Source organism: Xenopus tropicalis, chromosome 8 (assembly GCF_000004195.4).
Source record: "Xenopus tropicalis strain Nigerian chromosome 8, UCB_Xtro_10.0, whole genome shotgun sequence".
Taxonomy (NCBI): Eukaryota; Metazoa; Chordata; class Amphibia; order Anura; family Pipidae; genus Xenopus; species Xenopus tropicalis.
The window spans coordinates 727,724-740,120 of record NC_030684.2 but is presented as its reverse complement, the minus strand read 5'-3'; the positions used below and the strand labels follow the sequence as shown (position 1 = coordinate 740,120).

The 12,397-nt window shown below is 55.5% G+C and overlaps 1 protein-coding gene and 1 long non-coding RNA gene across 4 annotated transcripts; both read right to left on the bottom strand.

Moving 5' to 3' along the window:
- Positions 1–761: 761 nt before the first annotated feature.
- LOC116406584 lies at positions 762–3,607 on the bottom strand. Of its 3 annotated transcripts, XR_004219591.1 has the most exons (3): positions 2,382–3,607; positions 2,134–2,333; positions 762–2,102 (listed from the first exon to the last, which is right to left on the bottom strand). It is a non-coding gene; the product is annotated as an uncharacterized LOC116406584 (long non-coding RNA). The 3 variants fall into 3 exon arrangements; XR_004219589.1 differs by having other exon boundaries at positions 762–2,333; XR_004219590.1 differs by having other exon boundaries at positions 762–2,333; positions 2,476–3,607.
- A 381-nt stretch (positions 3,608–3,988) lies between these two features.
- tbc1d25 (TBC1 domain family member 25) lies at positions 3,989–12,013 on the bottom strand (the record flags this gene model as incomplete). The annotated part of the gene is made up of 5 exons (XM_031890991.1): positions 3,989–5,762; positions 5,846–6,034; positions 6,117–6,238; positions 7,529–7,680; positions 11,988–12,013. Coding segments are annotated over 5 exons (1,956 nt in total), but the record flags the coding sequence as incomplete, so codon positions are not given.
- Between the last annotated feature and the right edge of the window lie 384 nt (positions 12,014–12,397).

Below are 12,397 nucleotides of genomic sequence, written 5' to 3'. Positions count from 1 at the left end.
CCCACGCCCCCAGCCTACATAGCACCCCCCCCAGCTAATGTGGTACCCGCACCCCCCCAGCCTACATAGGCACCCCCCCGGCTAATGTGGTACCCGCACCCCCCAGCCTACATAGGCACCCCCCCCAGCTAATGTGGTACCCACACCCCCCAGCCTACATAGGCACCCACCCCAGCTAATGTGGTACCCACACCCCCAGCCTACATAGGCACCCACCCCAGCTAATGTGGTACCTGCGCCCCCCCAGCCTACATAGGCACCCCCCGGCTAATGTGGTACCCCGCACCCCCCAGCCTACATAGGCACCCCCCCCCAGCTAATGTGGTACCCACACCCCCCAGCCTACATAGGCACCCACCCCAGCTAATGTGGTACCTGCGCCCCCCCAGCCTACATAGGCACACCCCAGCCTACATAGGCACCCCTCCGGCTAATGTGGTACCCACACCCCCCAGCCTACATAGGCACCCCTCCGGCTAATGTGGTACCCGCGCCCCCCCAGCCTACATTATTGTGCTTACAGAGCATTATTTCTAGTTAAGGTGGCACCACATCACCCATAGGCCCCACTGGCGCCAAGGGATTAGCCCCCTGGCACCCCATACCCCCTAAACCCAGGGTACAATGAAATGCAGAAGGACCGGACTGCAGGGTAAGGGGGGCGGATACAGTACAATTCCTATTGAGTGAAAGGCAGAATAAATAGTGGGCGGAGTAATAATGAGTGGGCGGGGCACAAGTACAAACGGACAATAATGTGCAAATCATGAAACACAAACTGTAACAGAACGAGGGGAATGGGGGGTGGCACAGTCCCAAAGGCCACTGTCTCCCCAAAATATTGCCCCCCCACAATAAAGCAGCATTTAGTTCCACTGTGCCCGCGGGTCGGAGTGCCACACTGATGCCATGCGAATGCCCAGGGCAAGTAACTCAGCAATGGAACACATACTGGCCGGCCAGATACCCCGGCAGGGGGCAAAGCCAGCAATGGGGTGACTCCTTCCCTTAGTGCCCCCCGACAGTCTGGCAACTTCCCAACAATCTCAGTCACTCCTGCCCCCCCAAATTAAATACAGAAAAAAACTCATATTTGGCTGAATGTGCAAATTAAATACCCGCCCCCAACTTGGATTCCTGTGTTCCCTTATTAATTGCCCCCCCAAATATTCCTTCTGATTGTCCTTTTGTTCATGAGATGATCGTTCCCTTTAATATAAATGGCACCTTCATCCGATCCCTGCAGCCTCCATATCAGAATAAACTGACCCCTGCAGCCTCCATATCAGAATAAACTGACCCCCGCAGCCTCCATATCAGAATAAACTGACCCCTGCAGCCTCCATATCAGAATAAACTAACCCCTGCAGCCTCCATAACAGAATAAACTGACCCCTGCAGCCTCCAGCTCTAAATTTACTAACCCCTAGTTCATTATATGGTGAATATGCTTCTGAATATACTAACCCCTGCAGCCTCCAGTTTTAAATAAAGGGACCCCCGCAGCCTCCAGGATTGAATAAATGCCCCCATTTTTAATATACTGACCCCTGCAGCCTCCAGTTCTGAATATATTAACGCCTAGTCCATTCTATGGTGAATATCCTTCTAAATATAGGGACCCCTGCAGCCTCCAGTTCTCAATATACTGACCCTCAGCCTCCAGTTCTCAATAAACTGACGCTTCAGCCTCCAGCTTTGAATAAATGACTCCTGCAGCCTCCTTAATGAACAGACCCCTGCAGCCTCAAGTTCTGAATATACTGACCCCTGCAGCCTCAAGTTCTGAATATACTGACCCCTGCAGCCTCAAGTTCTGAATATACTGACCCCTGCAGCCTCCAGTTCTGAATATACTGACCCCTGCAGCCTCCAGCTCTGAATAACTGATCCCTGCATCCTCTAGTTCTTAATGAAAAGACCCCTTGGGCCTCCAGCTCTGAATATACGGATCCATGTAGCATCCAGCTCTCAAAAACCTGACCCCTGCAGCCTCCAGTTCTGAATATACTGACCCCTGCAACCTCCAGCTATGAATAACTGATCCCTGCATCCTCTAGTTCTTAATGAAAAGACCCCTTGGGCCTCCAGCTCTGAATATACTGATCCATGTAGCATCCAACTCTCAAAAACCTGACCCCTGCAGCCTCCAGTTCTGAATATACTGACCCCTGCAACCACCAGTTCTGAATATACTGACCCCTGCAGCCTCCAGTTCTGAATATACTGACCCCTGCAGCCACCAGTTCTGAATATACTGACCCCTGCAGCCTCCAGCTATGAATATACTGACCCCTGCAGCCTCCAGCTATGAATATACTGACCCCTGCAACCTCCAGTTCTGAATATACCCCTGCACCACCCTGCATACTGCCCTGCACCACCAGTTTCTGAATATACTGACCCCTGCAGCCTCCAGCTATGAATATACTGACCCCTGCAACCACCAGTTCTGAATATACTGACCCCTGCAACCACCAGTTCTGAATATACTGACCCCTGCAACCACCAGTTCTGAATATACTGACCCCTGCAACCACCAGTTCTGAATATACTCACCCCTGCAGCCTCCAGCTATGAATATACTGACCCCTGCAACCACCAGTTCTGAATATACTGACCCCTGCAGCCTCCAGCTATAAATATATTAACCCTTTGTCCATTCTATGGTGAATATCCTTCTGGTACCCCTGAGATGCTGTACCTGCCCTAACAAGCAAACTAAACTCACACAACAGGGAGCACTTTGGGTGTGGGGAATCGGCCTCTCCATAACTGCATCCGCCCAGTGGAACAGAAGAGACTTACCTGCTCCCTACAGAATCCTGACTGGACAGAAATGTATTGGATCAGAGCAGAAGGACTAAACGGAGACATGTAACTTCATAATGAAATGCTGCCAACTAGTGGGCATGGGGGTCTGGAACTGCCACCCTTCCGAGCTGCCATACTGATTCCCTGAACAGCAGCAGTAAATGGTCTGGGACTGATGTTTGGGCACTGCGGGTTGTAGAGCGACACTGCGCCCAATGCCAGTCTCATTACAAGTGCCACTCATCTCCTGCCTTTTGGGTCGGTACCCGGTAGGTTCTACAAGAACTCAGGCATCTCTGCCCTGCTGGGGGTACAAACCTTTCCTTACACCCTCTGCCGAGCGTTTCCACTGGACACTGCAGGGGCAGGACCTTCTCTGATTGGCTGAGCCACAAAACCAGTGTGAGCCCTGCAAAATCATTCCTTGCTGTAGTCCCCTCAGCAACCAACCTATCCCCCCAGGAGGCTTTCAGAACCCTGCCTAACGGTCCAATGGTTGGAGGCCGAGGAAGGCTTTCAGAACCCTGCCTAACGGTCCAATGGTTGGAGGCCGAGGGAGGCTTTCAGAACCCTGCCTAACGGTCCAATGGTTGGAGGCCGAGGGAGGCTTTCAGAACCCTGCCTAACGGTTCAATGGTTGGAGGCCGAGGGAGGCTTTCAGAACCCTGCCTAACGGTTCAATGGTTGGAGGCCGAGGAAGGCTTTCAGAACCCTGCCTAACGGTTCAATGGTTGGAGGCCGAGGAAGGCTTTCAGAACCCTGCCTAACGGTCCAATGGTTGGAGGCCGAGGAAGGCCTTTCAGAACCCGCCTAACGGTTCAATGGTTGGAGGCCGGAGGGAGGCTTTCAGAACCCGTGCCTAACGGTTCAATGGTTGGAGGCCGAGGGAGGCTTTCAGAACCCTGCCTAACGGTTCAATGGTTGGAGGCCGAGGGAGGCTTTCAGAACCCTGCCTAACGGTCCAATGGTTGGAGGCTGAGGAAGGCTTTCAGAACGCTGCCCAACGGTGCAATGGTTGGAGGCCGAGGGAGGCTTTCAGAACCCTGCCTAACGGTTCAATGGTTGGAGGCCGAGGGAGGCTTTCAGAACCCTGCCTAACGGTCCAAAGGTTGGAGGCCGAGGGAGGCTTTCAGAACCCTGCCTAACGGTCCAATGGTTGGAGGCCGAGGGAGGCTTTCAGAACCCTGCCTAACGGTCCAATGGTTGGAGGCCGAGGGAGGCTTTCAGAACCCTGCCTAACGGTCCAAAGGTTGGAGGCCGAGGGAGCCCACTAGGCACTGATCCCAGGAAGAACCTGCAATGGGACCTGTCCGAGCAGACCTGGAAGTTCCCTGCTCCCATGCAGGTAGGTGGCTGTGCCTTATAAAACTATTTCTACAGGTATTTCCTTATATTAATGGCCAGGCAGTCTCCCCCCATCGCCCTACAGCAAATGCACCCCTGGAAATCAGGTAGGAAGGTGATTGGAGCTCAGCGAGGGGTCAAGAGGTGCCCGGGGAGTCAGCAGCCGCCTCGTCCCCCTCCTCCGAGTCCCACACCTTGGACTGCAGGTAGTCGGCAAAGAGGGTCTTGGCGCGGTGCAGCACCCGGTTGAGGTTGTGCCGCCTCACCAGCCGGTTGAAGTGCATGGCCAGTTCGTCGTAGCCCATGTTCTGCTTCATGATGTGCTCGCGGTGCTCCAGCAGGATGGAGAGGCACAGGAAGAGCATGAAGGGGTTCCCTCGGCCAAACTCCTGGGGCGGGGGGAGGCTGATAGGGCTGGGGGACACAACGGCGGGGGGGTCGCCTTCCAGCTGGCCGTCTTCCTTGCCCTCGGTGTCGGAGGACGGCGTCATGTTTTCTTCAGCTGCGAAAGAAGGGGAGCTCTGAGAGGAGGGGGTGCAGGAACTGAGGGAAGGGGCGGACAGTGAGTCCCTGGCCACTCCCACTGAGTCAGGAGGTTTGATAAGTGGCTCCTCCTCCCAGACACTGTCATCATCTTCCTCCTCCTCCGTGGGCTGTCGGACCTGGCCATACGGGATGACTTGCACCTCCTCTTCCTCCTCACTGTCGCTCTCCCCGGGGTCCTCGTAGCACTTGAACTCACCGAAGCTGCCTTGTTGGAGTAGGGCACAGCCTGGCACAACTGCCCCGTCTGGAACAGCGGCTTCTGCCTCTGAGCTGCTCTCCTCCCCTTCCTTCTCTCCTCCTCCTTCTTCTTCTCCTTCGTCGTCGTCTTCTTCTTCTTCCTCTTCGGCACTGAGGCCACGGTCAGGCCGCATCATGTGCCGCGTGCGGGAGTTTTTACGCCGCTCTCCTGGAAGACAGGGCGGGCCCACTAGCTCCACCTCCTTCTCTGGGGGGTCGGGGGGCAGCGAGCTCCACATCACCTCCAGCATGCGTAGGGCGTCCTCGAAGGCGAATTCCCGCTTGAGCTCGAGCAGCAGCCAACGGTAACAGAAGAGCAGGTCGTCGGCGCCGCGGGACAGCAGGTAGGAGTGGAAGTCGGGGTCGGAGTGGCGCAGCAGCAGCTTGAGGTGGCAGAACTTGACGGACATGCACTCGCCGTCCATACGGAAGTTGCCCTCCAGGCGCTTCATGATGCCGCAGAAGCAGATAAAGGCGTGGGCCTCGTTGTCCATGACGGCCAGGATGGGCGAGGCGATGTCACTCATGCCCTGGCAGTAGGACACCTGCGGGTGGGTGACGGCGTAGGTGCTCAGCAGGTCGTGCAGGGCCTGCAGGTGGGGGTTGTCTTCGGAACCGGCGTAGTAAGGGTGCGTCCGATCCGTGCGCAGAACGTCCTTCATCACGTTGCCCTGAATGAACTCCAGGTCCTCGGCGCCGCAGCGCTGGAGCCACTCCCCCTTCAGCTGGTAATACTCGCGGGTCTTGCACTTCATGTAGTCCATTCGCTCCTGGCCACTCAGCCCGTCCGGGTACACGTTCAGCAGGTAGCGCCACACCACCTGCGCACAGAGGGGGCACAAAGGGTTAAACAATCATGGTGTCGCAGAGAGCCAATCAGCACACAGAGACAGCCCCCCCTCACCTTGCGCAGCGAGGGCTCCACGCCGCCATGATAGATGCGCAGGCGCAGTTCCTCCGGGCGGGTCAGTTGCCCCTCGTGGCTCAGGTAGGTGTGGAACTCCGAGTCGCTTAGGGGCGGCTTGAAAGGCTTCACATCATCGCTGTAGGTCCAACTCAGGGCCTGCTGCACTCGGGTCAGGGTGCGGCCCACCTGCAATACACCAGAACCGTGGTACCGATACGCCTCCCAGTTACCCCTCCCCCCCCACCCGGAACTGGGGGGCACCACTCACCTGGGACAGGATGGACTGTGTGAACGGCAGGGCGGAGGCGAGCGCTCGCTTGTCCCCCACAAATAGATCCGTCCCAATAACATCTTTGGGGCTGATTATGTCCCAGTCCTCCAGCAGGGGGCCTGCAAGGGGCAGAAACAGACCCCCAGTCATTCCACATGCCCTTGGGCTACCCCCCCCCCCCCCCCCCCCGTGCCTCAGGCTTCTCATGTTACCCTGTGCCTAAAGCGCTATTAATGTACCCTGTGCCTAAGGGCTATATATAATGTACCCGTGCCTAAGGCTATTAATGCTACCCCCTCCGTGCTAAGGCTATTAATGATGACCTCCAGCTGTGGACCTAAGGCGTATTAATTGATACCAACCTCGTAGCCTTAATGTAAGGACTATTCAATGATGACCCCTGGTGCCGTAGAGAAGCTACTTAAGGATGTATGACCCCCTGTTGCCTAAGGCTATAATGTACCCCCTGTGGCCTAAGGCCTATTAATGTACCCCTGTGCCTAAGGCGTATTAATGTACCCCCTGCTGCCTAACGCTATAATGACCCGCTGTGTGGCCATAAGAGGCCTATTGAATGTACCCCTTGCTGTGCCTAAGGCCGTATGGTAAAGTAACCTAGGTGCCTTAAGAGCTATGTTAATGTCCCCTGTGCGCCTAAGGGCTATTATGTTTACCCCTGTGCCTAAGGCTATTAATGTACCCCTGTGCCTAAGGCTATTAATGTACCCCCTGTGCCTAAGGCTATTAATGTACCCCTGTGCCTAAGGCTATTAATGTACCCCCTGCTGCTCTGAAGGCTATTAATGTACCCCTGTAGCCTAAGGCTCACTTAACTGTACCCCCTGTGCCTAAGGCTATTAATGTACCCCCTGTGCCTAAGGCTATTAATGTACCCCCTGTGCCTAAGGCTATTAATGTACCCCTGTGCCTAAGGCTATTAATGCTAACCCCTGTGCCTAAGGCTATTAATGTTACCCCTGTGCCTAAGGCTATTAACTGGTACCCCCTGTGCCCTAAGGCTATTATGTGCCCCTTGTGCCTAGGCATTAAATTGTACCCCCTGTGCCTAAGGCTACTTAATGTACCCCCCCCCCCATGTGCCTAAGGCTATTAATGTGCCCCTGTGCCTAAGGCTATTAATGTACCCCCTGTGCCTAAGGCTATTAATGTACCCCCTGTGCCTAAGGCTATTAATGTACCCCTGTGCCTAAGGCTATTAATGTACCCCCTGTGCCTAAGGCTATTAATGTACCCCTGTGCCTAAGGCTATTAATGCACCCCTGTGCCTAAGGCTATTAATGTGCCCCTGTGCCTAAGGCTATTTGCCCCAGTGCCTAAGGCTATTAATGCACCCCTGGGTAGGTCGGTACAGGGGCCCGAGAATCAGAGGGAAATGGGGTGCAACTCACTGTCCTCCGAGGGTTTGATATCGATCTTGAGCTGCAGGAAGGGCTGAGAGGCCGCGGCGAAGGCATTGGCCAAATCCCACTCCGACACCAACGCCAGGTAAGTCTCGTGGCCCTGTTTGTCCCGGCCCAGGTAACTGATTCCAAAGCTCTTCCTGCACAGACACAAACGGCTCGTCTGTAAGCTTGCAATCTAATCCTACCTGCGCACCAATCACTGCTCAGCCTGCAGCTTGGCATCATACAGAGACCCCACCCCCATCTGCACTCAGGTTATGGGGTTCCCTACCCAGAGAGGGGGAATGAGTGATACATTGGGGGTGGGGAGGAAAGGGGATCTCACCATCAGCATAGGAAGGGGTTCCTTACTGTAAGGGCAGTCAGGTTATTGGGATTCCCCCTACCCAGAGAGGTGGGAAATGAGTGATACATTGGGGGTGGGGGGGAAAGGAGATCTCACCATCAGCATAGGAAGGCGGTTCCTCTACCATGTAAGGGCAGTCAGGTTATGGGGTTCCCTACCCAGGAGAGGGGCGAAATGCGCTGATTACATTGGGGGGGCGGAGGAAAGGGGATTCTCACCATCAGCATAGGAAGGGGTTCCTTACTGTTAAGGGCACGTCAGGTTATGGGTTCCCTACCAGAGAGTGTCGGGATATGCAGGTTATACATTTGGGGGTGGGGAGGGGAAAGGCGGATCTCACCATCAGCATAGGCGAAGGGGTTCCCTTACTGTAAGGCGCTGTCAGGTTATGGGTTCCCTACCCCCAGAGAGGTGGAGAATATGAGCTGATACATTGGGGCGGTGGGGAGATAAGGGGATTTCTCACCATCAGCATAGGCAAGAGGGGTTCCTTACTGTAAGGGGCAGTCAGGTTATTGGGATTCACTTTACCCAGAAGAGGGGGAATGAGTGATTACATTGGGGGGTGCGGGAGGCAAGGAGATCGCTTCACCATCAGCCATAGGAAGGGGTTCCTTACTGTTAAGGGTCAGTCAAGGTATTATGTGGGTTCCCTAACCCAGAGAGGGGGCGAATGAGCTGATACATTGGGGGTGCGGGGGGAAAGGGATCTCACCATCAGCAATTAGGAATGGGTTCCTTATGTAAGCGGGCAGTTCAGGTTTATGGGTTTCCCTTACAAGAGGAGGAGGAATGAGTGATTACATTGGGGGTGGGGAGGCAAGGAGATCTCACCATCAGGCCCATAGGAAGGGGTTTTCCTTACTGTAAGGGCAGTCACAGTCAGGTTTTATGGCGATTCCCTACCCCAGAGAAGGGCGGGAATGAGTAGCATACATTGGGTGGGGAGGCAAGGGGGATCTCGACCATCAGCATAGGAAGGGGGTCCTTACTGTAAGCTAGTCAGGTTATGGGGTTCCCTACCAGAGAGGGGGAATGAGTAGGTGATACATGGGGTGGGAGGCAATGGAGATCTCACCATCAGCATTAGGGAAGGGTCCTTACTGTAAGGGCAGTTCAGGTTATGGGTGGTTCCTACCAGAGAGGGAATGAGTGCATTTCATTTGCGGGGTGGGGAGGAAAGCGGGATCTCACCATCAGCATAGGAAGGTCGTTCCTTACTGTAAGGGCAAGTCAGGTTATGGGATCTCTACCCAGAGAGGGGGAATGAGTGATACATTGGGGGGTGGGAGGAAAGGTGATCTCACCATCAGCATTTAGGAAGGGGTTCGCTTACTGTAAGGGCAAGTCCAGGTTATGGGGTTCCCTTACCCAGAGGAGGAGGGAATGAGTGTTTCATTGGAGCGGTGTGGGGAATAAGGGATCTCACCATCAGCCATAGGAAGGGTGTTCCTCACCTGTAAGGGCCAAGTCAGTTATGGGGTTCCCTACCAAGAGAGGGGAATTGAGTGATACATTGCGGGTCGTGGGGAGGAAAGGGGATCTCCCATCAGCATAGGAAAGGTGCGATCCTACTGTAAGGCAGTCAGGTTTGGGGTATCCCTACCAGAGAGGGATGAGTGATACATTGGATTGTGGTCTGCGGATGGGGAGGAAGGGAGATCTACACCATCAGCATAGGAAGGGGTTCCATTACTGTAAGGGCAGGTCAGGTATGGGGTTCCTACCGGAGTGGAGATCATGGAGTGATACAATTGGAGTTGGGGAGGGGGGAAAGCGGAGGATCTCACATCAGCATAGGAAGGGGTTCCTTTACTGTAAAGGGCAGTCAGGTTATTGGGGTTCCCTACAAGGAGAGGGGGAATGGGATACATTGGGGGTGGGAGGGCAAGCGAGATCTCACCATCAGCATGGAAGGGGATTCCTTACTGTTAAGGGGCAGTCAGTATGGGTTCCCTAGCCCACGAGAGGGGAATGACGTGATTCATTGGGGGTTGGGAGGGAAAGGATCTCAGCGTCAGCATAGGAAGGGGTTCCTTACTGTAAGGCAGTCAGGTTATGGGATTTCTCTTACCCCAAGAGACGGGGGAATGAGTGAATTACATTGGGGGTGGGGAGGAAAGGGATCTTCACCATCAGCATAGGAAGGGCGTTCCTTACTTGTTTAAGGGCAGTCAGGTTAGGGGGTTCCCTACCCAGAGAGGGGGACATGAGTGAATTCATTGGGGGTGGGGAGGAAAGCGGGATCTCACCACCCAATCAGCATAAGGAAGGGGTTCCTCAACACCTGTGAAGAGGCAGTTCAGGTTATGGCGAGGTTCCACACTACTCTCAGAAATGGAAGAACTGAGTCAGCATACATTGGGCCGGCCTGGAGGAAAGGGGATCACCTCACCAATCAGCACTAGGGGGGAATCTACCCTTCCGAACTGTCACATAGGGCAGTCAGGTTATGGCGTTCCCTACCCGAGACGCGGGGAATGATGACTTCATTTGGGTACGGTGGGAGAGGGCAAGGCAATCTCACCCATCAGCATAGAAGGGGTTCCCTTACGCTGTCAAAGGGTCAAGCCAGGCTTATCTGGGGTCCCTACCAACGACGGAGAGGGAACACTTGGGGGGATTCATTGCAGGGGGTGGCGGGCGGAAACAGAGATCTCACCCGAAGGGGTCGCCAGACAGGAGGGCCCTTCCCCCGAGCCGCGGTGCCAGAGACAGGCACGGCTACACTAGCATGCGGGCGGTCTGCCGACATGGGACAGACGCTACATCACGAATCGGAGCACGGTTTCGCCCACGACAAAGGCGCCGGACCATTAGCCCATGGGCGAGCGACGTGCCCACGAACACAGGCGAAAACGGTACATAGATCGGGACAACACGCTCCACGGTGCCAGACAGGGTCGGTTACATAGATGCGGGGGTGCCAGGACAGGGCAGGTAACATAGATGGGGGTGCCCAGACAGGGTCTGGATATACATAGTATGGGGGGTGCCCAGACAGGGGGTACATAGGATGGGGCAGGGATGCCAGACAGGGGACATAGATGGGGGGCTGCCAGGACAGGGCGTACATAGATGGGGGGTTGGCCAGACAGGGCTGTACATAGGATGCGGGTTGGCCAGGACAGGGGTACATTAGAATGGGACGGTGCCAGACAGGGATCGGTACACTAGATATGGGGATAACACAACACAGTGACTGAGGGTGCCAGGACAGGGGAGTACAAGAATGGGCATGCGACTCTGGTGCCAGACAGGCGGGTACATAGAATGGGTGGGTGCCAGAACAGGGGGGTACCATAAGTATGGCGGGTGCCAGACAGGGCGGGTACATAGATGGAGGATGGCGTGCCAGTACAGGGGGTACATAGATTGGAGGGTTGCCGACAGGCGGTCACATAGATGGGGCAGGCTGCTCAGAGCCCAAGGGGGTACATAGATGGGTCGGTGGCTGCCAGACCAGGCAGGTACATAGGTATGGGGGTGCCTAGACCAGGGCGGTACATAGATGTGGCGGGCCAGTACAGGGGCTGTACATGAGATGGGGACTCCGGTGCCAGACAGGCGGGTACATACGATGGGTAGGTTGCCAGACGAGGGGCACCGTGGTACATAGATGGGGGGTGCCAGACAGGGGGTACATAGATGGGCGCGGTGCCTAGACAGGGGGTTACGATAGATGGGAAGGTGCCCAAGACAAGGGGGATTACATAGATGGGGGTGCCAGGACAGGGGGTACATAGAATGGGGCTCGGTGCCAGACAGGGTTACATAGATGGGGGTGCCAGACAGGGACGGTACATAGATGGGGGTGCAGACAGGGTTACATAGATGGCGGTGCCAGGACAGGTACATAGTATGGGGGGTGCCAGAACAGGGACGCGGTACACTAGAATTGGGCGGTGCCAGACAGGGGGTACATTTAGATGGACGGTGCCAGACAGGGGGTACATTAGGATGGGTGGGTGCCAGACAGGGGGTAACATAGATTGGGGGCTGCCAGACAGGGGGTACAAGATGGGGGTGGCCAGACAGGGAGGTACATAGATGGTGGGTGCCAAGACAGCGGTACATTAGATGGGGCGTGCCACTTACCCGCTGAGGTCGTCGAATGTGGCTCGGTAGAGGGATTGTGCTGCAGGACATCGAGGGAAGTGATTTGGGGGTCGACGGCGAAGGAGCGAGACTCGGGGGGCTGAACCCCCTCACACTTCTGGGGAGAGAAGGAAGAGACACGGGGTGAGATCAGGAAAGGGGAGGGGCTGGGATTTGGGGGGTAAATTCCTGGGGGAAAGTGAGACTAGGCAGTGAGCTGTATGGGGGGCAGTAGGGTGACATTGGGGGGGTGAGCTTCTATGGGGCAGTTACGTGACATGTGGGGGGTGGTGCAGGCTATGGGGGGCAGATAAGGTGACATGTAGTGGCGGGGATGAGCTTATGGGGGCAGTATAGGTGACATGTTGGGGGGCGTGAGCTGATGGGGGGCAGAGGTGACATGTGGGGGC